General features: G+C 60.4%; 1 protein-coding gene across 1 annotated transcript; it reads right to left on the bottom strand.

Annotated features, from left to right (window-relative positions):
• Positions 1 to 189: 189 nt before the first annotated feature.
• Positions 190 to 27541, bottom strand: TppII (Tripeptidyl-peptidase II). The gene is made up of 28 exons (XM_037219130.1): positions 27136 to 27541; positions 25374 to 25569; positions 23439 to 23567; positions 21995 to 22162; positions 21410 to 21567; positions 20895 to 21058; positions 20305 to 20409; positions 19516 to 19654; positions 18841 to 18980; positions 18100 to 18210; positions 17687 to 17812; positions 16082 to 16218; positions 15427 to 15502; positions 14468 to 14581; positions 13205 to 13361; positions 12544 to 12722; positions 11372 to 11526; positions 10029 to 10246; positions 8839 to 8967; positions 8290 to 8398; positions 7346 to 7474; positions 5945 to 6066; positions 5120 to 5246; positions 4177 to 4321; positions 3155 to 3261; positions 2788 to 2909; positions 2098 to 2272; positions 190 to 1166 (listed from the first exon to the last, which is right to left on the bottom strand). The coding sequence occupies exons 2-28, from the start codon at positions 25539 to 25541 to the stop codon at positions 957 to 959; spliced, it is 3819 nt and encodes a 1272-aa protein (XP_037075025.1). The 5' UTR covers positions 25542 to 25569; positions 27136 to 27541; the 3' UTR covers positions 190 to 956.
• Between the last annotated feature and the right edge of the window lie 279 nt (positions 27542 to 27820).

Below are 27820 nucleotides of genomic sequence, written 5' to 3'. Positions count from 1 at the left end.
GCAACGTGCGCTTCCCGGTGTCCGGGATTATCGGACAGAGAAGCCGTCCACCCGAGCCTCGCAGCCGCGTCTCCCACGGAAACATGGGAGGCGCACAGTGCATCGATCGACTGAGTCGGCAAGCGGCGACAACCGATGAGATAAAATCTAAATTAAATATCCTTAAACTATGTCTCGGAATACTGCGGGTTGCTGGTTCGACGGCTTTATTCGGGTGTATAAACAGAACTACCTCAGTACAACACCGAACAGATCGTCAGAGTGCGGCGGCGTTTGTATTCACATCATGCTATGGTTGAAAGGCTTCGACAAGATTAACGAGCTGAATCCGTCCTTTTCTCTGATGTCGCCAGGTAAAACCCCGCCGTTCGTGCCATCAATACCCGAAAATGGTAAAAAAACATAACCTACACGGCAGCACACCAGCACACGATGTCAAGGTCCTAGAACACCAATCCCTGGATGAGCCATTTGTCAAACGACCCGCTGGAAAAGCCGTGATGCTATCGGCGCTCTGATGGGCGGGCGACGTCAAAAGCGCGCGGCCCCTATCAACATGCCGTCCCAAGTAGTAAAACGCTCCAAACCACGGATCGTCACTCCCGCTGCATCTCTATACACATGGCTCAGATCGCCGCCAGGGCCACCTGGTCTGAGCCGCCCGTGCGCGGAAGAGTGCCGACCCGTACCAGGGCGGCCGGGCCAGTCAGCCGCCGCACCGCCTTCCCTCGGCCGCCCGCGCCACCGCACCTTCAGAGGAGTGTCGCTAGTGACTACTAGCTCGCCGCGCTCGCGTCCCACGCCGCCCCGCTCTCCACTCGCCCGCTGCGGCCCGTACGATGCCCTATAAGTTCACGTCGCCCACCCCGGCCGCACGGCCGGCGGCCGCCCAGCCCCTTACCGGGCCGGGCGGCGGCCAGCGCCGGCGCCGCGCCGCCGCGTCGGCGGGAGCCGGACTACATGGGCCGGTAGTCGGCCGGGAAGCGAACGGCCCGGCTGCGCTGCAGGTGGGCCGCCAGATGACGCCAGCCCAGCCGCTCGTAGATGTCCACCAGCTTCTGCTCGTTCTCGGCCGTGGGCTTGTCGTCGGTGAGGCGCTGCTGGTAGCGCAGCGCCAGCCCGTAGCGGCTGTTGGCCAGCGCGTGACGCACCGAGAAGGGCAGCAGCTGGGGACGGCGACCGGCGGTCACTGACACGGCAGACGCGGCTGGACGCTGGTCCGAGCCAGGTGAACCGCGCGACTATCTCGGTCGCATCCCCTTCCCCTCCCTGAACACGGTCACAACTGTGCGTTTGGGAGTCGGGTCGTGTTAGAATGGCACGGGGAGCGGGCCGCTGGGAGGTGATGGCCACGCCGGGTGACCTTGGACGCGGAGGGTCGGCCAGCCCCCCCCCCCCCCCCCTCCGCCACTGGAAGGTGATGGCCACGCCGGGTGACCTTGGACGCGGAGGACCGGCCAGCCCCCCCTCCCCCCTCTCCCCCACTGGGAATAAACACATTGTCACAGGGGCTGAATGTGTGTGTTCTATGGAGGTTTTATGGTGTGAATGGGTCGTGGAGTCCCGAGGACCACTGGGTGATATTTCTATTTCAGCCACGTGGGCGCCACAATCAGAGTTCTCTCCTCTGAACTGTCACCATTCGAACCAGGGTCTTCTTATTGAGTCCAGTGCTCTGCCCACTGGGCTAACCGGGAAGGACACACAAGACGGGGACGATGCTCGGACTTCCGGACAGTTCCTCCATCCGTGATACTCTTACCCTGTCTCAGTCCCTCCGTAAAACTAAGCTTTACTATACTACTTGCCTTATTACTAATTACACGTTACTGAATTATATTATACTTAACTATACACACTCCGAATTTATATATTTGGAATGAAGCATAACGACGTGCATAAGACATGAGTTCGAAACTGTGGCAGCTATATCATCTATCATAAACAGCTGTTGACGTTTGTTCCACGGCTGCTTCATGGGCATCTCCGGAATGGAGGACCGCGCATCTGCTGGTCCGGAATTGATACAGGCCTGCGGTGCCGCCCTTGGCTGTTTCGGCGGAGATCGCGCGCTCACCGCGGACGCCAGATCCGTACCTTGAGCTCGGTGGGTTCAGCGAACTCGAGCGCCGAGTTCATCAGGTCCTGCACGTTGGCCAGCGTGGCCATGGCGAACACGTCGGCCGGCTTCTTCCGCTCCATGCACTCGCAGAGCACGACACCCTTGCGGGAGAGCGCGTCCAGCATGGCCGCTCGCTCCCTCTCCATGTCGCTGAGGGCCGCGCGGCGAGGTCAGACAGCAGGCACGGGGCGCAGGGGAGGTAGCGGGAGCAGGGGGAGGGAGGTGGGAGTCACGAAAAGCTGCGGCGTTGTGCGGCGCACGACACGGAGTTTGCTTCCCCGCCACGCAAAGGCGAAGGCAGAGATGCAGGCCTGCAGGTTTGGGCACGATACTTCTGTTCTGCGATGGTTCCTGGAAAAGACAAGCGCCTCGCGAGTGACCGGCTCAGGGGCACGGTGCCGCGAGCTACTGATAGTGCTGTGGGGTACTCCGGCCGTGTTCCACCCCCCACCCCCAGCTTTACTTAACTGAGGGTGATTGCAACTCTGTGACTACCGGTGCTTTGGCCGATCTTTCCACGGCGATGCAGCACCCGCAGATGGGGGCAGCTGGGTGAGGGCATGGCAGATATCCCGCAACGGTCATCTTTAAGCGCATCGCGTCGACTTCCCGTCGGTGTAACCCGCACCAGGTCCGGCGGCCTGGCACGCTCGCCGACGGCCCACCTTTTGACGGCGGCGTCCTCGGCGGCGGCGTTCTTGCGACCGTAGTAGGTGAGCAGGCGGACCCGGTCCACGTCGGCCAGCACGGCGTCGGCGCGCCGCACCACCTCCGCCGCGTCCTTCTCCTGGCCACAGCGGGACGGCGGCGTCACAGACACGGCGTCGGACGGACCACCGGGACAGGGATCGAGGGGCGGAGCTGCGTCAGAGGACAGCGCGCCGGACTCACTCACAGCAGCACCGGCCACCCGCGGTCTCCGAGCCATCCACTGCGCTTTTGCCACAGTCATCAGTGTGCTCAATTGACCTGTGCCTGAGGTCTCACCGGCGTCGCTGGCAATTTGGCGGCCCGCACGCGACGCCCACTTACCAGCGTCGTGTCCAGTGTCTGCAGCTTAGCACTGTTGGCGCAGATGCGATCCAGCCGCTCCCCGACCAGCAGTTCGTCCAGCAGGTTCGACGCCGCGTCACCACCGCCTGCGACAGTGGCCAGTCAGAGCCAGCTGGAGCCGCGCGTCCACCCGCCCACCGGCAGCGCGTCAACCCGCTCACCGGCAACGCGTCCACCCGCCCACCGGTAGCGCGTCCACCCGCCCACCGGCAGCGCGTCAACCCGCTTACCGACAGCGGGTCCACCCGCCCACCTGCACCGCGTCAACCCGTCCACCGGCAGCGGGTCCACCCGCCCACCGGCAGCGCGTCCACCCGCCCACCGGCGGCGCATGCACCCGCTCGCCGGCAGCGCGTCCACCCGCCCACTGACAGCGCGTCAACCCGCTCACCGGCAGCGCGTCCACTCGCTCACCGGCAGCGCGTCCACCCGTTCACCGACGGCGGGTCCACCCGCCCACCTGCACCGCGTCAACCCGTCCACCGGCAGCGGGTCCACCCGCCCACCGGCGGCGGATCCACCCGCTCACTGGCAGCGCGTCAACCCGCCCATCGGCAGCGCGTGACCCAGGCCCTGACACGTCGCATCTATCTGCGATGATCGTTAGTTAATACCGCGTTATGTCATTATCTTTGGCATGGGAAGAACTTGTCTGAACCCCTCTCACAGCTTCAACGTGCGAGTGCTCGATCGTATTACAGCAAAACACGCGCGCTCGAGCGCCTTTCAACATAGCCGTGCAAGTGCTCGATCGTATGACAGCAAAACACGCGCGCCCGAGTGCCTTCCATAGCCGTGCCATCTTCCCCATGCTTGTTACGGGGAGCCCGATGTCAGCGACACGACTCCCCCGTCACTTCGATCGGTTTGTGCATATGTGCGCAGCGTCGTACGCGTTCGAACGCCGTCACAAACATCCACGAGTTGGACCATGAGACCCCGCGCGCGTGTGTGTGCAGGGGGAGGGGGGGGGGAGCACTCAGAGCCGGGCGCACGCCTACCCGAGCCCAGCTTGCCCAGCCACATGATCTTGAAGTCCTTGAGCGCCGTCTGGAACTCCTCCTGCTTGGAGACCTTCTCCTTCTCCGGCTTGCTGGACGTCTTCCTGGCCACGTCGGGGATGAAGTAGCGGAACGGAAACTGGCCCTGCCGGACGCCGCCGGAGTCACGGCTCACGTCAGTCGCACGTCTCACCGACCGACTGCAGCCGGTCTGTCGCAAATGCACGCCACCATATACACACGTCCATGATCTGGCGTCCAACGCCGGTCTTGCTATCAGCAAGGTCATCATGCTGGTGGTGACATCGCGCTTTATCAGCACAGCTATTCGTGGAATTTGCCGATTGCGGGCGCTGTGCTTGTTAGAAATCCGTTAGCTGATTTCTAGTACGCGCGGCGTTTACCACGACTCCAAAATGGTGCCGCGTTGTCATTTGAGGCGCGTTTGAAGCCATTTCGTCAAGAAAGCACAAACACAATGAGAGCCTACAATATATACAAAACTGTTACAGTTGCCAAGACTTGGTTCAGTTTACGACTGAGCAAGGTCGAATTAGGTGTTGACGTTTTAAAATGTTTTTGTCATCATTGTTAAATAGCTTAAATCTTAACATTTTAATATAATAAGCAGATGCAATTAGTGTTATTAAAGCGTACGTTATTGTTTTGGGGATTGGTCACGGATGACCCCAGTCAGATCCCTCGCATCAGGTCGCACGACTCAATAGACAAGCACGTCCATCCACACAAGCGTATGTGCACGCCTCCTCCGGGAGTCCCAACGCCAGATCGACCAATCAAAGCCCGGTCCCCCAACCAGCGATCAGTCGCGCCACTTCACCGCCAGATCGACCAATCAGCACCCAATTATGTCGTCCCTCCACCAAGCCGACCAATAGGCGGCGGCTCGCAGGTGAGCGGCCGGGACTGAGGGCGTTCACACCGGTTGGGGGCCCTGGCGGCCGGGCCGAGGGCGTGCGCGTACCGCCTTGTCGTAGCCGCCGCGGGTCGGCTGCAGGGTCAGATGGCCCACCAGCAGCTGGCCGGCCGACAGCGACAGCTTCGAGGTCCTGTCGGCGCAGCGCGGCGTCGGTCACGGGACAGCGCTGCGACACGAGGTCACAGGTCGGGGCAGCATCGGTGACAGGCCAGGGAAGCGAGGTAGCGGTGCGACGTCAGGAATAGGTCACGGCCACTACGAGTCGGTGACAGGTCACGGCGGCGTCGGTGATAGGCCAGGGCTGTATCGGTGACAGGTCACGGCGGCGTCGATGACAGGCCAGGGCTGTGTCGGTGACAGGTCACGGCGGCGTCAGTGACAGGTGACGGCAGAGTCTGTGACAGGCCAGGGCTGTGTCGGTGACAGGTCACCACAGCGTCTGTGACAGGTCACGGTGGCGTCGGTGAAAGGTCACCACAGCGTCTGTGACAGGTCACGGCAGCGTCGGTGACAGGTCAGGCCAACGGTCGCGGCGTCAGGTGACAAAACGAAACGACACATCATAAACGGTACGAAGACAAAAACAACTAAACGCCAAACGCGCCTTAACACCTGCACACATTCTCAGCAACTTTGAAGCCACCCGCAGGAAGCCCCCTAAACAACGGACATTGTCGGCAGCGATCCGTCCACTACCAAAAGAGCTCCAGCATCGACCATCCGATCCGTGCTGACGCCTCCACCCAGCGCTCGTCGTGCACATGCAGGCCGGCCGCTGCTGTCCGTGCGGCCGACCGACCAGCGGCGGCGGGCCGACCCCCCACTAGCCTGTTGTTGCTGAGTGCCAGCGGCGCGATGTAGACCGGCAGCCGGAGGCCGGGCCGCAGCTGGGCCGTGCTGGCGCGCCGGCTGCCCGTCAGCGCGTCGTTGTACCGGTAGTGCGTGTCCAGCTGTCGGCACCGACGGCTCGCGGTCAGTCGACGCCCCAGGAGTGAGCACCGTTGGACGGATGCTGGCTGCACGGGTGATGGGCCGTAGCGCTCGGTGTTTTGGGGCACGCTCAGTGCTGGATCGGCTTCGTGATGCGGTACGCGGACCTATCATCGTCGCTATCTCTGACTTTGGGCAGGGGCCCAGGTAGTGCCGGGGATGTTCCGAGCCCACGATCTTTCGGGAGCATGAACAAGGAACACGAAACAGAACACGGGAGCATGGCCGTCATGAGCCCATCCAGCTGGGGAACACATGACGTATTTTACAGACTGTGAGGTGGCGAGGATAGCAGCTGGCTACAGAGCTCCAGGCGGTGACTGGAGACACAGAAATTTACGACGTCATGTCGCTACTGTAACGTTAGCACGACTCAAAACTGAACTTATTGTTTATAACGGAGTAGCGAGTGTGACGGGCTTGCAAGATACGCTGAAACAGAACGCGCTCTAGCGCTGTGCGATATGTAAAATATGATAACATGTCGAGCCGGCGAGCTGCGGGAGCACGAGGAAGCGCAGGCAATACGGTGTCACAGAGAACCAGGTGCAGAAAAAAACACGTGACGAGCGTCAGCAGCACCGCCAAACCATCGCACCCCTTCAGCGAACAAGGAGCACTCCAAGTCTGATTCGCAGCGCTGCAGCGTGACCCCGGACGAGCGCGGCGCACCGACGCACCCTGTCAGCCGGCCAGGTCGCACCGGCATCGCGGTGGGGGTCGCCGGGGAGAAACAGAACGTCACCCGCACCACCTCCAGCCTGTGCCAGCTGAGGCCGGTCCAACACGCCGCCCAGACGGTACATGACCTCAGCCGGGTCGCTAAGTCGGTTCGATGAATACACTTCAGGTCCGCGCGCCGCTCACATGAGGGCCAGTGCAGCGCAGCGTTGCGAAATGCATCCAAAGGGCGTGCAGGTCGGAAACACATCTTCACGCCACCGAATTCTGGCTCTCCGGCGGCCTCCGCACGCACGATTCGTTGGCTGCTAATCTGTTGCCCTTTGACCCCGAACCCTGACATTTGACCTGCCCGGCCGATTCCAACCCAGACGCGCCTAGATGCCGGGTTGACCGAAGTCTGGCATGATGCCTAACTGGACGATTTTGAGCGCGGGAGGAGCAAGAGTGAGCCCCGACTCGAGAGGTGCGACACTAGGAAAGCCTATCCACATCCCTGCCAGCCCACTGGCCGAATACTGCGACCCCGGACACTGCGGCAGGTGATCGCCCACCGACCTTGAGCTCGCTGGGCAGCTTGAAGGTGACTTGCAGCGAGAGATCGGTCAGCTTTTCCAGCAGCTCCCGCTTCTCGTGGCGAATGCGCAGCATCAGAGTGTACTCGCCCTTCTCCACCCGCACAGAGTACTGAAGTGTGAGGAACGCCTGCGTCACACCAACGCACTGCAATCCACGCAAACGCCCCCCACTACACGCACGGAGTACTGGTGTACGAGTCGAGGCCCTCGCCGCACGCAGGATGAGTGACACACGATAAGGTTCACTGACAGCTGCAGCCAGTGGCAGCGGTCACACTGTGTCGGCAAACACAGGGGCCGATCTGCGTCCTGCGCGAGACCGATAACAACACCGAGAATGCACGATTCACACATTAAGTATTGTTAGTGCGCGATTAATTCAGCACAGACAATGCCTACCAAAGATCAACACAATACGTTTTGCAGTCTACGAATTAAGTCAAAATAATGCGCATACAGCGGACAACCCAAAGCATTAAGGCTGGGCCCACTTCACCAGATCTATTGAACGGCATGTGAGAAGCAGGAGCGCCCGATCACCGGGAGGTCATCGGATCATCAGGAGCGCCCGGTCACCAGGTCACCGGATCATCAGGAGCGCCCGGTCACCAGGAGGTCACCGGATCATCAGGAGCGCCCGGTCACCAGGTCACCGGATCATCAGGAGCGCCCGGTCACCAGGTCACCGGATCATCAGGAGCGCCCGGTCACCAGGAGGTCACCGGATCATCAGGAGCGCCCGGTCACCAGGTCACCGGATCATCAGGAGCGCCCGGTCACCAGGTCACCGGATCATCAGGAGCGCCCGGTCACCAGGAGGTCACCGGATCATCAGGAGCGCCCGGTCACCAGGTCACCGGATCATTAGGAGCGCCCGGTCACCGACCGGGCCGGGCCGCGAGCGTCCGCACCGGCCGGCCTCACCTTGCTCGGGTAGGCGTCGCCGGCCGCGACGTACTGCTTGTTCGCGTCGAACAGCATCCACATCTGAGACTCGAACTCGGACTCGTACAGCGTATCGCTCAGGAACTGGCTGCACTCCAGCGGGGGTGAGGGCGGGGCCAGGGTCAGCAGCCAGCCACCCAGCTCCAGCGAGCGGTCATCATGGTGCAGAGCGCTCGGCGACGCGCGGCGGCGGGGCCGGCCGCCGCCTCGAGACAAGGCGCAGGCAAGCGCGCGGTACCACGAGGAAGAACTGTCACCACTATCGGCGCTTCTTCGGGGAGCCCGCAATGTAGGTACACATCAGTTTCACGCGACCAACGTCTGGGAGCGCAGCAGGGCGCTCAGCAGTGACACGCCGCTCGAGCGCGGACCCTCAGCAGTGGCGCAGCAGCGCACGGTAGCGTATCAGCTTCTCACACTCACATTCACTGCGGGGTGGGAATGGCTGACGGTCAGCAACCGCCACGGGCGCGCGCCTTCCACCCATCCGAGCACTGGGGCGGGCACGGACGGGATCGTGCGACTCACAAGTCGGGCGTGATGTCTCCCGCTTTGAGCACGTTGATGCCGTAGGTCAAGGTCAGTCCGTAGATGACCCGCCCGTCGGGCAGTGTGTCGCGGTCATCCGACAACGGAGACACCTTGGCAGAGGTCGGCCTGCAGACACAGAGGGCGACTCAGACTAAACCAGAGACTCGGCCACGCTCAGGTGACTTCACAGCCACCAAAGGCTGAGCCACGGCCACGCTCAGGTGACTTCACCGCCACCAAAGGTCAAACCACGGCCACGCTCAGGTGACTTCACAGCCACCAAAGACCGAGACCCGGCCACGCTCAGGTGACTTCACAGCCACCAAAGGCTGAGCCACGGCCACGCTCAGGTGACTTCACAGCCACCAAAGGTCAAACCACGGCCACGCTCAGGTGACTTCACAGCCACCAAAGGCTGAGCCACGGCCACGCTCAGGTGACTTCACCGCCACCAAAGGTCAAACCACGGCCACGCTCAGGTGACTTCACAGCCACCAAAGACCGAGGCCCGGCCACGCTCAGGTGACTTCACAGCCACCAAAGGTCAAACCACGGCCACGCTCAGGTGACTTCACAGCCACCAAAGACCGAGACCCGGCCACGCTCAGGTGACTTCACAGCCACCAAAGGTCAAACCACGGCCACGCTCAGGTGACTTCACAGCCACCAAAGGTCAAGCCACGGCCACGCTCAGGTGACTTCACAGCCACCAAAGGTCAAGCCACGGCCACGCTCAGGTGACTTCACAGCCACCAAAGGCCGGGGCCCGGCCACGCTCAGGTGACTTCACCGCCACCAAAGGTCAAGCCACGGCCACGCTCAGGTGACTTCACAGCCACCAAAGGTCACGCCACGGCCACGCTCAGGTGATTTCACAGCCACCAAAGGTCAAGCCACGGCCACGCTCAGGTGACTTCACAGCCACCAAAGGCCGAGGCCCGGCCACGCTCAGGTGACTTCACCGCCACCAAAGGTCAAGCCACGGCCACGCTCAGGTGACTTCACAGCTACCAAAGGCCGAGCCACAACAGCCAACGACCAACAGCTAGCACGCGCTCTCCACAGTCGGACGATCAGCCTTCGCCTCGCAACGCACAGACCAGTGGCAGCGCCCCAGCCTCTTACCGGGCGGCGCGTCATCACCCCCAGCCGACGCGGGGCCGGCGCCGCCCGCCCGCGCCTCTCACCTGTAGCTGCACACCTGACCCTTGAGCAGCACCTGGGGCGCCGCCATCTCGGTGGAGCGCAGCGCATTCGAGACCTCGAGGCGCAGCACCTCGGCCGCCGTCATGGCCAGGACGGGCGCCGAGGGACGCAGGCCGTCCAGCGCCAGCGTCAGGCGCACGTCGGCCGCGCCCAGGCTCGTCCAGTACTTGCAGACGACCACCTCCAGCACGTGGCCACCCTGGTGGCGGCGCCGCGCCGGGTGAGGTCAATGATCGCCGTTGGAGACTGGTGGGGAGGCGAGAGCGGCGACAAACACCGCGCCGGCACGCAGGTGCGGCCTCAGTTCGGCCGACGCGCCATAGAACCTCAGTCATCGTCATTATCAGCATCAGGCCGTGACGCGGGCAGGCTTTTTCAGGGCCAACAGTCACCTTAATTATCGTGACACATCTGATCCCGCAGTGACAGAGGGCACCCGAACTAACGTCCGCCGTGTCATGACGTCCACAGCTGACACGCCATCGACGTCCTGACACCGCCGCCGTCAGTCAGGACGCCCTACGACATTCTGCAGCCGACCACTCATGCCGCGACAGTGGTGATATCCATCAGCCCTGACCTTGTACCGGCCTGACACTGATAGATGGTGACAATGTCGACGGGCAACAAACGATATATCGCCTGAGGCGCATTAAACAGAGACACTTTTTGCTTTATAATGTATGTCAAACAGGGTCTTCTACCGGTCTGGGTATGCTTTTTTGTCTGGCTATTCTTTTTTGAGCCGCTTGAATCACGAAGATTGGGGTTGCGTGTCTTATTGAAGGCTACGATGCTAATGACGTTGGAAGAACGATCCAAGCGGCACGCCTCGCCAAAATAACGGCTGAAAGGCAGCCTTGCTCGGCTGCTCCGCCAATACCAGGCTGTTACACATAGCCGACACTCGACACAAGGCGGCTCCCGGGGCCGCCCCTCACACCGCATCTCACCCTCGCCCCTTCCACCGCACCTCACCCCCACCGCTCACACCGCCCTCCCCCACACCGCACCTCCTCCTCACACAGCACCTTCCCCTCACACCGCACATCCCTCCCCTGCACCACACCTCTCCTCACACCTCACACCGCACCACAATCTCCCCTCACACCGCACCTCAATCTCCCCGCACACCGCACACCATCCCCCTCTCACACCGCACCCCATCCTCCCCTCACACCGTACCTCGTCCTGCCCGCAAACCGCATCTCCCCTCTCCCCTACACCGCACCTCCCCTCACACCGCACATCCCTCACATCGCACATCACCTCCCCCCACACCACACCTCCCCTCACACCGCACCTCTATCCCCCCATACCGCACCTCGATCTTGAAGGTCTCATGGTGCGAGCAGCCCGGCGCCAGGTTGGCCATCTTGTAGTACTCGCAGCTCTTGCTGGACATGTGCGGCACAGACTGCATGGCGTGGATGACGAACCGGTGGTCCTTCTCGCGCTCCAGGGAGCGCAGCGTCACCGCTGCCAGCGACGGCCGAGCGGCGGTTACATGCCGGCGCCGGCCACGGCCAGCACGCGCACGATGGAAACACCACCCACCAACAGAGGCGACACGCAGCGTTTTTCTCGCTGAGGCTGTGCGACCACGTCCTGTGACCTCGCTACACGTCAGTCAACCGAAGCGACGAGGAAAAGTATTGAAGAGCGGTTTTGGACAGCAAGGTCAAGACGTACCGGGCGACACCTGATCACTGGTTCAAACCTTTCCGAGAAAGTCAGGACTTCTATTTCGTCTTGTTCATACAACAGGTTCCGTTTGCCACCCTCAGTGGATCGCTACGCCTCCCTCACACCAAACAGCAGCCATGGAGCACCATGACACCCTCAGTGGATCGCTACGCTTCCCTCACACCAAACAGCAGCCATGGAGCCCCATGACACCCTCAGCGGATCGCTACGCCTCCCCCACACCAAACAGCAGCCATGGAGCCCCATGACACCCTCAGTGGATCGCTACGCCTCCCTCACACCAAACAGCAGCCATGGAGCACCACGACACCCTCAGTGGATCGCTACGCCTCCCTCACACCAAACAGCAGCCATGGAGCCCCATGACACCCTCAGCGGATCGCTACGCCTCCCTCACACCAAACAGCAGCCATGGAGCACCATGACACCCTCAGTGGATCGCTACGCTTCCCTCACACCAAACAGCAGCCATGGAGCCCCACGACACCCTCAGTGGATCGCTACGCCTCCCTCACACCAAACAGCAGCCATGGAGCACCATGACACCCTCAGTGGATCGCTACGCTTCCCTCACACCAAACAGCAGCCATCGAGCCCATGACACCCTCAGTGGATCGCTACGCCTCCCCCACACCAAACAGCAGCCATGGAGCCCCACGACACCCTCAGTGGATCGCTACGCCTCCCTCACACCTAACAGCAGCCATGGAGCCCCATGACACCCACAGCGCGATCTGCCCTCTTCCCGAGCTTGAGCGCCGTGGGCGCGCTGGCGCCCGGCGCCCGTACCTGCTGAGCTGGCCGCGTCGGGCACCCGCACGAAGATACGCTCCAGCTGTCCGGGCTGCAGGGACAGCGTGCGCTCGAGGGTAGGGTCTGTCGGGTCCAGCAGGATCGGTACCACCACCGTCACCGGCAGCTCGAACAGGGCGCCCCGCTCCGGCTGCGCCGCGTCGAACGCCCTCACACTGCCGACGGCGCCGGCCCGGTCCAGTTAGGTCATGTCACGCAGGTAAGTCAGGTCAGGTCACGCCGACCTGGTCAGGTCAGGTCACGCCGACCCGGTCCCGTCAGGTCATGTCACGCCAGGAGCGTTCATGTTAGGCCACATCCAGTCAGGTAGGGTCAGACACGGCCAGGTTGAGTACATCATGTCAGGTTCGGCAGGCCAGGTTCAGGCACAACCTGGTAAGTCAGGTCAAGGCACAACAGGTCAGCTTAATGAGGTCGGGTGAGTAAGTGTGGAACGGACGGCGGCCATTAGGGACCGACCGAATGCGGCGCACCTAGGCCAGCGATAAAGTGATGACAAACATGACATAATGACGCGCGGCGGCCGCATGGCTGGCCGCTGGCCGTCCTGACCTCTCCACAGCACCCTCTGGTGACCCTGCTTGACACAGCTTCCTGGCCCACCGGCGCTCATGACCCAGCCGGGCTCGTGACCCACCTGGTGGCGTGTACCCCCTCCGGCAGGCTGCGGGCGTCCACCTTGATGGCGAAGTTGCGAGTGGAGTTCATGTGGTGTACATACTTGGCCACCTGGACCCAGCTGGCGTCGCAGGTAAGCACGCAGCGTAGCGCGAAGCTGATCTGCTTCACAGGGTCTGCCGGCACAGCGGGCCCGCTCGTCAGGGCAGGGCCAGCGGCGGCAGCGGTGGCGGGACCCTCTAAAGGACAGCGGTGGCAGCGGTGGCGGGGCCCCCTGTCGGGACAGAGTTGGCAGCGGTGGCGGGGCCCTCCGTCGGGACGGAGTTGGCAGCGGCGGCGGGACCCTCTACAGGACAGCGGTGGCAGCGGTGGCGGGGCCCTCTGTCGGGACGGAGTTGGCAGCGGTGGCGGGCCCTCTATCGGGACAGAGTTGGCAGCGGCGGCGGGACCCTCTAAAGGACAGCGGTGGCAGCGGTGGCGGGGCCCTCTGTCGGGACGGAGTTGGCAGCGGCGGCGGGACCCTCTAAAGGACAGCGGTGGCAGCGGCGGCGGGGCCCTCCGTCGGGACAGAGTTGGCAGCGGTGGCGGGGCCCTCTGTCGGGACAGAGTTGGCAGCGGCGGCGGGACCCTCTAAAGGACAGCGGTGGCAGCGGCGGCGGGGCCCTCCGTCGGGACAGCAGTGGCAGCGGTAGAGGGGCCTTCCGTCGGGACAGCGGTGGCAGCAGTGGCGGGGTGTGTGATACATAGCATGGAGACAGGTGGCGGACACTGTGTCTTAACAGAGCGAGGACAGGGAGGGTCAGGGTTATAAGGACAGTCGGAGGTCTGAAAGATAAGGAGAAGGGAGGTCACAGCGGTGATGGATGTCAGGGCAGGGCGAGATAAGGGCGGCGACAAGACACACAAAGCTGCCGCACAAATGACGCCACTCTGGCACAACATGCGTTAACGGACTCAGGGAACGTCCAAGATCTCGACGGCATCACACGGATAGCTTCGCATACAACTCGGCTCACAGTAAACGGCACACTCGTGGATAAATTTGTCCACTACGATGTCCAGCAACCAAAATCTCTTCACAAGCTTCCCAGCTGTCCAACAGAAGACCCGGCTGCCCCTCAGAATGTCTGGACTATTCTGATCTCCACTCGCGTCCGAACGCTGGTCATCTCTAGTGCGTAAGCTTGCGGGCGTTCACCCCGCACGCCGCCCTACGCTGACCGATCACCAGCCGCCCCTCGGTCTGCGGCGGCCGCCGCGAGCGCCCGCCGCTCGGACTCACCGGCCGCGTCCTGATTGATGAACTGTGTGCGCACGGAGACGGCCTTCTCCACGATCTTGTGGCGCACGTCGATTCCTCCGTCCCTGAGGTAGATGCCGTGGAGATCGTTCGGCGCTGCCGGCACGCCAGCAGCGTCAGCACTCGCGGCTCACGGCGAGTGCACACACGGCAACGAACTGGGCGGGACGCGCACACCGCCGGCCGAGTGCGAACGCTTCTCAACAGCGAGAGGTGACCAGCGATGATGCTGGCAGCAGTTGAAGCTCAGCCCCCAGCGCCCCCCCCCCCCCCCGGCGAGACACAGGGCTGGAGACTGAGCTGACGATCCGCGATACAGACACCGCCGATCGAGACGCACGTCATTCACGGTCTTAACGCAAGGAACCTGGTCAATACCAGATAGGTGAAAAGACAGTACTTGAGGCAATCTCGGAGGAGGAGGATCATGCGTGCTGGCATGTAGCCAGCAAATGAAAGGACCATTCTGGGGGCGATACAGACCCGTGCCATTCTGGGGGGAGATACAGACCCGTGCCATTCTGGGGGAGACACAGACCCGTGCCATTCTGGGGAGATACAGACCCGTGTCATTCTGGGGGAGACACAGACCCGCGCCATTCTGGGGGAGATACAGACCCGTGCCATTCTGGGGGAGACACAGACCTGTGCCATTCTGGGGGAGACACATACCCGTGCCATTCTGGGGGAGATACAGACCCATGCCATTCTGGGAGAGACACAGACCCGCGCCATTCTGGGGGAGATACAGACCCGTGCCATTCTGGGGGAGATACAGACCCGTGCCATTCTGGGGGAGACACATACCCGTGCCATTCTGGGGGGAGATACAGACCCATGCCATTCTGGGGGCGATACTGACGTGCCATTCTGGGGGAGATACAGGCCCGTGCCATTCTGGGGACGATACAGGCCCGTGCCTAGCCCCACCCCACACGTACCAACTGTGGCTACAAAAGTGACGTCCTTATCTTGACTACTGTGGTACTGTTTTAAATGTTCTAATGCTTTATCCACCTGAAACAGAGATGCGTCCACAGTCATCAGCCACCGCCCCCCGTAGCCGTGGCAACGTGTTGCCATATCACGTCACGAATTACGATAGTCATCAATGCAGCACGGCCAACACACAGGCCATGTTGGCGTGAAACATTGTGGGCTGCACCGGTCTGGCCGCAGCCACTAATCGGAGCTCACGCTGCTGCATACATAACACTCCCAGGACGTAACGCCAAACGGGCTGGCGAAGCTCCCCTGCCCCACTTCACCAGCAGCGACAATCGTACCCTTTCAGTGCTGGTGCTGTCGCAACGTTCCACATGCCATCCCCTTTAGCATAATATGCAGGAGCCTCATTCCATCGTTCAAAGGTCCGATTCAGCCATATAACTAAGTCCGCAATATTCAGGAACATGTTTGGAAGAGTACAGGTTAAAACGTAATACAACTCAGGCAGCTACCTGGCAACGTATTCTTCACACATGTGTGTGGCACGGGACCACATCTAGCTAGCGTGCGCCAGATGCCTAACAACACAGCGGCGAGCTCGGCGTGAGCACATCTGTGTGAGTGGTCGGGCGTGTGGCGGCCGCTTACCCTGAGCATGCCGCTGCCGGCGGCGAACGGGTCGGCGCCGGGTGAGGTCAAGGGCACGGCCGTGGCCTTGATGGCGCGCCGTACACTGTACACCGAGTACTCCATGCCCAGCCCCTTCAGGCACGACAGCAGCGTGGCTACAACACACACCGATGCGGGTGAGACGGGCGTTCAGCCAGACCAGACATCCACATCTTTTCAAGCACGATTATGTGGATGCTACAATAGCCGCACGCTTGCCAACGGTTAAGGTCTTTACGCCTCAGCGGACATGCTCATGTTCTGTCGGGCGACAGAGGGGCAGACACAACACACAGCCTACGCAGATACGACAACGTGTTTCGAGTCTTCAAGATACCCGGGACCATGTGAACACACTGGACGCCGCAGCACGAGTCACGGGCGACGGGGCGCGAGCTGCAGGGGCAGACTCGCCAAGTGAACTCACGACCATGGCATCCTCCGCTGCTCCAAGCTCCCGAGCACAGCCAGCAGACAGAATCCTTGAGAGGACAGCGACACCCGATGGTCTACCTGACCTAACCTGAGTCTGACCCCTGCAGACCTGAGGAGTCTGCAATGATGTCTACCCACTCCACACCGACCCATGGAGTCAGCAATGACACCCGACCACCTCACACTGACCCATGGAGCCAGTAATGACACCCGACCACCTCACACTGACCCATGGAGCCGATAATGGCACCTGACCACCTCACACTAACCTATGGAGCCGGTAATGACACCCGACCACCTCACCCTGACCCATGGAGACGATAATGGCACCTGACCACCTCACACTGACCTATGGAGCCAGTAATGACACCCGACCACCTCACCCTGACCCATGGAGCCGATAATGGCACCTGACCACCTCACACTGACCCATGGAGCCGGTAATGACACCCGACCACCTCACACTGACCCATGGAGCCGATAATGGCACCTGACCGCCTCACACTGACCCATGGAGCCGGTAATGACACCCGACCACCTCACACTGACCCATGGAGCCGATAATGGCACCTGACCACCTCACACTGACCCATGGAGCCGGTAATGACACCCGACCACCTCACACTGACCCATGGAGCCGATAATGGCACCTGACCACCTCACACTGACCTATGGAGCCAGTAATGACACCCGACCACCTCACCCTGACCCATGGAGCCGATAATGGCACCTGACCGCCTCACACTGACCCATGGAGCCGGTAATGACACCCGACCACCTCACACTGACCCATGGAGCCGATAATGGCACCTGACCACCTCACACTGACCTATGGAGCCAGTAATGACACCCGACCACCTCACCCTGACCCATGGAGCCGATAATGGCACCTGACCACCTCACACTGACCTATGGAGCCAGTAATGACACCCGACCACCTCGCACTGACCCATGGAGCCGATAATGGCACCTGACCACCTCACACTGACCTATGGAGCCAGTAATGACACCTGACCGCCCCACAATGACCCATAAGGCCAGTAATGACACCCGACCACCTCACACTGACCTATGGAGCCGGTAATGACACCCGACCACCTCGCACTGACCTATGGAGCCGGTAATGACACCCGACCACCTCGCACTGACCTATGGAGCCGGTGGCGTTGGGTGATGCCATGCTGGTGCCGTTCATCTGCTCGCAGCCCTGCAGCGTGTAGTTGGGCACGCTGGTGATGGCACAGCCCGGGGCACACACCGTGATGTACCGGCCAGCTGCGGACACAGGTCCAGTCAAGTAAGCCGGGCTTCCAGCCGGGACTTACACCGTGACTCGCCGATTCCCTGTGCCCCCAGGCCAGGTCAAGGGCACACAACTTACAAGCACACGGAAACTGCACCAGAATGTGAAACAGACCAGTGCTGATCGCACGGTTTAGCATTATCACGTGCAAGAAGCTTATACGAACCCCTACACACCACCACCTCCGCAGCAGGCGTAGCTGGCGCGACGGCGCGGCTCCACCGCGGCGACGCACCGCCCGCGACACGCCGGCACGCACCTGATGAGCCGGACGGGTCGCGAGACGTCCACGTGTACGGCATGGTGGGCACGCACTCGCGCATGCCGTAGCACGCCTCCATCATGGGCGGCGTGACGTAGGCGCCGATGCCTGCCAGCAGGGGGCGGCCGCGTCAGGCGCAAGCACGGCTGACGGTGAGCACGCGTGGCGGGCGGTGAGCGCACGCGGCGGGCGATGAGCATGCGCGGCTGACGGTGAGCACGTACGGCTGGCGGTGAGCACGCACCAACGGCACCCGGTTACAGGCCAGTGCAGCTGGGGGGCTATACCCTGACGGCTACTGATCACCTCTATGGGAGAGGCAGCAGGGGTCGCATGCGACGGTGTACACAGCGACAGAGACGCAGGTGCGACTTCGGCGAGTCGGGCCTTCAGTGACATCCGTTACGACTCGGCACGGCCCCGCTGCTGAACGGCCCACGGCCTCAGCCCAGTCAGCACCGAGCTGACGCTTCCCTGGCCGTCTGTGCCTGGCCCGCTCAGGCCTGCCAACCAATCACGGCTTGATGGCCAGCTTTGACCTAGGCCTGACCTCTCAGCGCCGACCGAGTGAGAGCGGTGGTCCGCCGGCCTGACCTCTCAGCGCTGACCGAGTGAGAGCGGTGGTCCGCCGGCCTGATCTCTCAGCGCCGACCGAGTGAGAGCGGTGGTCCGCCGGCCTGACTGCTCAGCGCTGACCAGCGGTCCGCCGGGTGCGACGGCTCAGCGCCGGCTACTGACCGAGTATGGTGCCGGGCTGGGAGCCGGGCAGGTTGGGCGGCGCGCCGATGGTGTTGAGAGCGGGCCCTGCGTTGCCGGCCGAGGCGCACCAGATCACGCCGTGCTTGTTCACCAGCTCGTTGGCCAGCTCGCCCAGACGCCTGGCAGGCCACAGGGCGCGTCACAACGCCAGCCACGTACAGCACCACAGCCGGGCGCCGCACATCTGTGTCTGCACGGCTGTACAAGTCACTGAGTTTCTCATCGATCAAGAATTCGCATCAGCCTGGGCCTACTGTTCCATTACGGGTGGAATCTGCCGCACATTCAAAGGGCTTGAAGCCCTCTCCATACGTCTTAACTGCACCACAAGGCCTTTTAGCATGGTGTACAAACAACCGACAGAATCCGAAAGTGCCTACCCATTCATTTCTTTAAAATAACACCTGTGAGTGCATGACAGGTACTATGGGAGTCTGCACTGCTAAACCCCATTAATCATGAGCGCGCATGCCCCAACAGCGTGGTCTCGCAAGCACGTGAGACGGCGCGCGGGCTCGCCAGACATCTAGCCGGAGCGTGAGACGAGCTTGCGTCAGCGCACGCAAACACGCCCTCGCAGCGCTCATTCGTAGCCTGGCGCAGCAGCTGGGGCCGTCCTGGGCGCCCGCGGAGCCGGCCGCGCCGCCGCCTCACCCCGAGTCGCTCCAGCGCGCGTGCTCGCCGTAGCTCATGTTGATCAGGTCGACCGTGTACTTGTCCCGGCACGTCATCAGGTGGGCCACGGCGCGCACGATGGCCGTGCCCGTCTCCATGGTACCCACGCGGCCGTCGCCTGGCGGACGAACACACAAACATAGTGCTGATGGCCGGCGAGAGATGGAGGGCGTGCTAGTCCGTTCAGTGCAGGTGGTCCTGCACACTGTGTGCATGCAGTCATCAGTATCAACTGATGACGAGGGATCTTTTCATACAGCGCGCGTGGAACTGTACAGTTGAGGTTGAGGTGATCATCAGCATTGACTGATGTCGAGGGGAAGGACTCGCGATACGTGGCTAGATCGCTTTAACTCTTGTCTTGATGGGTCTTGCAAACACTGGTGACACAAACCTATGACTGGGCTTTTATCACACAGATCCAGGGCGCGACCTGGCGCAGCATTCACACGAAAACCTGGCCACAAATGACTGACCGGGCACGCTAACGTCTGGTGCGCGCTGTCTCGCGGGTCGCTCCAGCCCAGCGCCGATCGCAGACCGAACATGAGCGGCAGCCACTCGCCCTGCAGCGGCGCACCCCTCACCGATGTTGACAGACCGAGCCGGGGCGTTAGCCACCCGCCCTGCAGCGGCGCAACCCCTCACCGATGTTGACAGACCGGACCGGAGCGTCAGCCACCCGCCCTGCAGCGGCGCAACCCCCACCCATGTTGACAGACCGAGCCGGAGCGTCAGCTACCCGCCCTGCAGCGGCGCAACCCTCACCGATATTGATCGAGACCAGCTGAGCGCCGGGCGCCATGCCGTTCTTGTCCGGGTCGTCCGGGAAGCAGGCGGCCGCGATGGCCGACACGTGCGTGCCGTGGCTGGCTGCGGAGGACACCGGTTAGCGCTCGCTGCCGCTGCTCTGCCGGCCGCTCGGCTCGGCCATCTCGTTCACCGAAACAACACACCTTGTACAACATGGAAACAAACGGGACCAGACAGCCGACACATCCGCTGGAAACCTGCCGACAGACCGAGCTCAGCATCGATCCATTTCGCTACCGGTTTGAGTTCGAGATCGAGTCCCAGGTTTCCGAAATATTCGCATCTGGATCCAGTCAGCAACACCCTACGCTTGACACTGAGCCTGAGCTTATAGTTCTTCTTTCACTGGCGAGTCTAGGGCGTCCGACTTATCTGAGAGCCCAATCAAATTCTGGCGTCCGAATCCGAAAGCTTATGGGATTATAATCCCCTCCGAGCGCAGCCGAGCCCGATGCCAGGCGCCTGCCATCAGCTGCCATCAGCCAGCCCCGGGCCGGCGCCTCTGAGCGGCTCTGCCGCGACAGCGCGCCGGCCGCGCCGCTCACAGGAGGGCGTGACGATGGAGAGCAGGTTGCCGTCGCTGTAGACGTTGACGCCGAACGCCATCATGCAGCGACGGCTGAGGTAGCCGTGCTGCAGCGTCTCGCGGTAGTTGCCCAGTAGCTGGCACTGGCCCAGGTTGCCCGTCAGCGACGTGTCGACGCAGACCCTGCAGCGAGCGGCGGCCGGTCAGCGGCACATCCTGCCCCAGCGGCGGGCCGGGGCCACAGCATGGTGACACCACCGCACGGGTCAGAGGGTACGCCGAACAGGCACGGCGCCGGTGGCACCCGGCTTTCGACTCGCACACAACACGTCATGGTCTAGTACTGCCTTCCGAAATAGCACGGTGGCTCCCGACGGCACAGTGGTCAGTTACAGATCTCCGTGACAGCAGCCTGCTTTGGCCTCCCTCGTGAGCGGTCACGGAGCTCCCATGACACCGTCACCTCCAGAGCAGAGAAGGCCGAGCGCTGGACCGGCCAGGCTACACCGAGCACGGCCAGCTGCCACGTCTCACCTCCAGGTGCTGCCGTCGTGGAAGACAACGCAGTCCAGCACCGGCCCCGCGTCCTTGAACGCCTTGTCGGCGGCGGCCAGCGCCTCCAGGCGGGCGTCCAGGTCCTCGCGGTCCTGCTTGTCCAGACCGGTCGGGTTCGGGTGCGCCTGCTCATGCTCCTGAATCGCAAGCAGGCGCTATTACGAGCCAAGTACAAGCGACGCCACGGTACACAGATTCAGCGCATGGACGTGGCGAGGCGTTGACAGACATCTGCGACCGCGCGATCCGCCAAGGTGATTGCGTCCATCCGTGAGGCACCAGACAATCTCAGCTCGCCAAGCTCTGCACGGCCGCAGCTGGCCCGCACAGGAGCGGCTGGCGCTCGGCCCCGCTCCGCATACCCCAGCCAGACTGCCACTGCTGCTGCTTTAAGGCCCGATGCCCCGATGCTCTCTCATGGCCCGGACCAGAGCAGTCGGTCGTCTCCACCAGACAACCCGCCTCCACCGTAGTGCCTCGTCACCGGCCGTCGGATCATCGACAAATGCTAGTCTCCCTCTTCCGTGGCGGTGCCTCACCAGCGGCCGCTCTGCCGACCCTCACCTGCTGCTTCTTGAGAGCCTCTGCCACCGCCGTGGCCTGGTGTTTGACCCACTCCTTCTCCTTGTACTCGGACTGGATGCGCTTGCGCAGCTTCTCCGGGTACAGCTCGTACAGCGGCTTCATGCCCACGTGGAACTTGCCCGATGGGCACTCCCATCCGGCAGGGATCTGCGTGGGGCAGCCGGACAAAAACGATCGCTGCTGGGGCTTTACACCCGGCCGACTGCCAAGGCCATTGCGAGACAGGACGCCTTTATTAGGTACCATGCGGGACGCGTTAGTGGCGTGGCAGGGATCGGACCAAGGACAAACAGGTCCACAGTGAAGCACTCTAGCCACTTAACTATCACCGCCCAAAAACATAGATGTGTGCGTGCGTGCGTGCGTGCGTGCGTGCGTGCGTGCGTGCGTGCGTGCGTGCGTGCGTGCGTGCGTGCGTGCGTGCGTGCGTGCGTGCGTGCGTGCGTGCGTGCGTGCGTGCGTGCGTGTGTGTGTGTGTGTGTGTGTGTGTGTGTGTGTGTGTGTACACATCATGGAATGTCTTTTAAAAAATACATAACAAATAACACCACGGACAACAGTAGACGACGATGACTCAGCATAGCGTAAGCGGTTCGTGTGCTCACTGATAAGGTATCTTATCTTGTTCAACGATACGCCGCAAGAGTCTGGTTGACAACGCCTTGAAGTTAACGGGTCCACCTAAGGCGCACTAAGTGACCCCGAGTTCGGCAATCGCTATTTCAGCAGCACGTGAAACGTCAGCCTTGCCGCTATCGGTAGATGCATGTGCGTCACAAAACTTCAGTTAAGCTCACCCTCGGCGCCGAAGTACGCCACGAATCAAGGCAGCAGCTATATTGGGCCAAAGCGCTCGGGGCTGTCTGTTGAAAAGGGTTCAAGCCATTCCACTGCTCCGGAGTCGTACAAACCAGCTCAGCATGACACGCTCACAGAGCCAACCGGCATTCGTGCACATGGATTACCTAGAAAACGTCCCATAGCGTAAATGTACACAGGGTACACTTCCATGGGGAACATTTACATAGGTGGCGTATATATCCGCTGAATCTAGGCCAGTGCGCCGAAGCAGGCTTTGTCAGCCTGAGGAACGCACGCCGCGCCTGGCAGCGCCCAGTCCCAGCGGGCGGCGGGGCCGTCCTGGTCCGATCCTCCCCCCTCCCCACGGACGGGGGGGGGGGGCGGTGTAGGACCCCGGACCCGTCCGTTCACCCAGTTACCTCCCAGCCCACGTCGGCGACAGCTCGACGCGACACCGGCCACCGCGCCGCCTTTCCTGCCCCGAGAAGGAAAACCGCGGCCGGCCGGCGGACCGGTTCTGTCGCCAGGTGCGGCGGGCCGACCGCGACGCGACGCGGCCGGCGGCGGCGGCGGCGGCGGCGGCCCGGGCACACGCTAGCCGGACAGCCGTGCTGCCACCCACCCTCAGCTGGCGGCCGGAGAGCGCCGTCAGCGAGCCGTCCTGCAGCTGGGCCACGTGCGACGTGTCCACGTCGCCGGCACCCGTGGCGTCGATCAGGTCGATGACCTTGGGTCGGCCGTCGGAGGTGCGCTGAGGATGGACACGTCCGAGTCGGGTTATTGGCTTCACAACGCTGGCATTTAGTGAATGACCTGTTTGTTCTTGTTATGCATGAGTGACCGGACGTACGAAAAACCTCAACATCAACGCGAACTCCATTACAGGCTCACGCTCTAAAAAATAGCAGCCGAAACGTGCGTGCAAATAAAATAATTTGTTTGAGCGCGGACACGAGAGTTCCCGAGTGCGTGTTGGGGGGACGGAACGGTAAGTTATCTCAAAACAAAGCGTGAGTGGGGACTAAAACTAACAATAAGTTCAACAATATATTGCCATTGAGAGCAAAGGTACCAGTCATCATCAGATTTAAACCACAACGAACGCAGAATCGGCAAGAAACCGCATGGGACGAACGTCCCGTCCCAGAGCGGCAGGCTCCGCGGGGCGACAGAGCATACAACCGATACATACCTGAAAACGACGCGAATGTTATACTCAAAGCTGTCATTTTGCAGTACTGTTTCAATCTTTGTCTACTCGGGTGGCGGGAGTATCAATATTTTGTCGTACTGTTGCATCTCCGGCTCGTGGTTGGCTGCCTGTTGCTCCTCTCCCCCCCCCCCCCCCCTAAAGACTGGCTCATCAACACCGAGTCGGACGAGCCCCACCCAGCATATGGACAGCTCGGGCTTGCGAATCGGCTGGGCGGGTCAAATGTCTGGGTTCGGGGTCAAAGAAAAACAGATTAGCAGCCAACGGATTGCGCGTGTCTAGGTCGCCGGGGAGCCAGGATTCCGGCATCATGAATTTAAATTCCCATTATGCACAACCAAATGGATGACTTCGGGAGCGCTGCCATGCAGCCCGCACTGCTCCTTCTGCCCACCAAGTGGATGGCGAATCAAAGCAAGACACCAGCATGCATTCTGTATGCATGAGTGAGCCAGGCGGATCTCGCACATTGTCATATAACTGGGCAGGGGCGGCCCATCTCCGTCCCCAGTCAGCGGACGGACGGCGACGCCTGTGGCCAAACGGCGCTGCACGTGCTGTGCTGATGACAAGTTATCCTTCCCTGCCCTTGACACTGACCCCTCTCACCAGAGCAAGGACCCCGCCTGTGCCGAGGGCAAAGGTCGAGGCGTCGTCCATACAATCAAGGACACTCCAGGCTTGGCTGGAGCCCAGACACACAGCACAGCTACAAAGGCCACCACAACTCTCCAGGCTCGGCTGGAGCCCAGACACACAGCACAGCTACACAGGCCACCACAACTCTCCAGGCTTGGCTGGAGCCCAGACACACAGCACAGCTAAATAGGTCACCATGACTCTCCAGGCTCAGCTGGAGCCCAGACACACAGCACAGCTACACAGGCCACCATGACTCTCCTGGCTTGGCTGGAGCCCAGACACACAGCACAGCTACACAGACCACCACGACTCTCCAGCCTTGGCTGGAGCCCAGACACACAGCACAGCTACACAGGCCACCACAACTCTCCAGGCTTGGCTGGAGCCCAGACACACAGCACAGCTAAATAGGTCACCATGACTCTCCAGGCTCAGCTGGAGCCCAGACACACAGCACAGCTACCCAGGTCACCACGACTCTCCTGGCTTGGCTGGAGCCCAGACACACAGCACAGCTACACAGACCACCACGACTCTCCCAGCTTGGCTTCAGCCCAGACACACAGCTGCCTCTCCATTTCCTCTACAGGGTCTGGCCGTCCATCCCTTCGCACCAAGCGACATCCACCGCCATCGCCGTGCCCGACCAGTGGCCGCGTCTGGGCACTGGCGGGCGTCGGCGGGCGGGCGGCGCGCGCTCACCTGCAGGCCGGGCGCGGCCGGGTCCAGTGCGCTGTCGAACACGGCGATCGTCACACCGCGGCCGTCGAACTCAGGGTACAGCGTGTGCAGGTTGGCCACGCCCGTCTCGCGCTTGGGCACGAGCCCACCGGCCGGGAAGTCGGCCGCCGGCACCTGGTCCGCGTGCATGGCCGCTGGTAGGAGCGGGGACGGAGTGCTGGGGAGGGACCATCAGAGGTGATGTATCGGCTGCCGGCACCTGGTCCCCTGCATGCTGCTGGCAGGAGCAGCAACTGGGTGCTGGGGAGGGGATAGCGAGTGGTGACATGTGGTGGAGTGGTGTGGCACCTCATGGTTATTATGGAGGCTTCTGTTTTGAATAGCCTCAAAACTTTGTAAACAAAGACTGAGATTGTAAGAACCAATGTGCAGAGAACTGATCCATAGTGGAGGGATGGCTGTATGTCACTTCTCATGGATGTATCCACTATCCACATTTTGCACTGTACTGACACTATGCAAGGTACAAGGCAAAAAACAGCATTTACAACTTGATATTGGGATCATGTGATCTAACAGCAACAATATAATGAGAATAAGTCAATACCAATGATTTCTCCAAATATACTAAATCCTTACTAATGCTATCTCAGTCTGGCAAAAAAAGCAACACAGTCTAGAGCTTTACACAGGTGCTCATTCTATAAATGGGCAGCAAAAGTAGTGTTACAGTCTTTCATTTTGCAACCACAGCATTAGTTTTACCATGAGCTATAGTTTATAAAAAATATCATTCCATTGTTTTGTTATGACCTACAACACCCCAGTGTCACATGCCATTGTGTTCAGTTTTGATATAATCCATGACACTTTATTGTCATATCCTGATCAAAAATATAAAAGCTATGAAACCCTTTAAGCTGGGTGTTCTCTCATAGACAGCATAACCAGTATAAATGTTATGGATGTCAATGTAACCTGAACTATTCAGATGTCCCAAATACTGCAGTGCGCAAAGGTGTGCCCATTTCTATAAATGATTATGGGGAAAGCCAATGGTCAGCCAGCCTATGCTTCTCCTAAATAGGTGTTTCTAGATGTATTTGGTCCACTTTGTTTGAATCTGTAGTCTGTTTGGTCCTTTTTTCCCAATATATGTAATGCCTTTTCACTTGAGCAGCATAGTAGTCGCACCCAGGAAATAACGCCAAAAGCTTCTGACCAGACACACCAGCCACCTACCTTGAATGCATCTTAATGGGTTTAGTGCAACTTATTCCAATGAGTAACAATTTTGTTGCTTTTTACATTTTATATACTACAGATTTTAAACTGACTGCATAAAAAGGTCCCTTTCTGAACAGCATAATAGTAATATCCAGCATGTAATACCTTAAGAAGTTGGATTTAGTACCAAGAAGTCCCTTTAAATGTTGTAATAGGATGAGGCACCTCCATGTTTTTGTCAAATGGTGTACTAATCTAACCAAAAGTATCAGACCAAATGCTAAAATTAGTGCCAAAATTGACAAAGGGACAGCACATTCAATAAATCACAAAAATAAATAGCACATTGTTATCCCACAAAATGAGCAGTCTTTGACACAATACAGCATTCCCTAGGTAAATGTGTCATGTAGCAGCAGTCTGGTCCAATGATCAGCACAACTAGGGAGAGGGGAAAGTTATCAAAGATCAGTGTGCAACAATCATTACTAATCGCTTGGACACCATAAAAATGTGAAACGAAAGTAGTCATACAAAGCTTTCCAGAAAAAAATACCTTTTTAAAGACGGCGATTCACACCACGAGATGAGACCTTCACAACGTCGAGATCACAACCCACAAAATTCGCGCTCTCCAATGTCAACCTATCCTACCGCCGGATCCCCCAACCACTGCGATGCCCTCCGCGGACCCCGCTCCGCAGTGACAACAGTGACAATCGGTATCTGTGCGCACGGTTTGTCTCAAGGTCTGTGCACAAGACGTCGATTTTTGTTGTCCACACAAAAGTGACGCAGTTCGCAAAAATTTCCCGCATCCGGTAGCTATTTTGAAATGACCAATGAGATATTCTGTGATGGCGGAAAACTTTTCGGCACGACCCTTAAACGAAGGACCGGCGAACCCCAAGCGTTTGTAACACAGGCCAAGACAGCCAGCAAACGGATTGCTCTCAATGCGATGTTGCTTCATGCCGTCAGCTGTTGCGCAGCGCTGATCAGCTGTTCAAGTGGGCTTTGATGACGTCCTGGGGCTGGGATTGTGCGGGCTTCGTTCCCGAAATGGAATGCCGTTTTATGCATTCGTCCCAGTTGGCAATGAGTCAGCGTACTTCAAGAGATGCAGCAATGCTCATGAAATCTTTGTTGGTAATTCTGAATGGTTCATATTGGTAAACTGTCAATGATTCCTGGAAACTTTCCTGGTAATTAGTAGGATCAGAATGCAAGCACTTCGTACT

Source organism: Pollicipes pollicipes, unplaced genomic scaffold (genome assembly GCF_011947565.3).
Source record: "Pollicipes pollicipes isolate AB1234 unplaced genomic scaffold, Ppol_2.1 Scaffold_4295;HRSCAF=5057_pilon_pilon_pilon, whole genome shotgun sequence".
Classification (NCBI taxonomy): domain Eukaryota; kingdom Metazoa; phylum Arthropoda; class Thecostraca; order Pollicipedomorpha; family Pollicipedidae; genus Pollicipes; species Pollicipes pollicipes.
The sequence above is the reverse complement of the archived record's forward strand: the minus strand, read 5'-3'. Positions and strand labels throughout refer to the sequence as shown.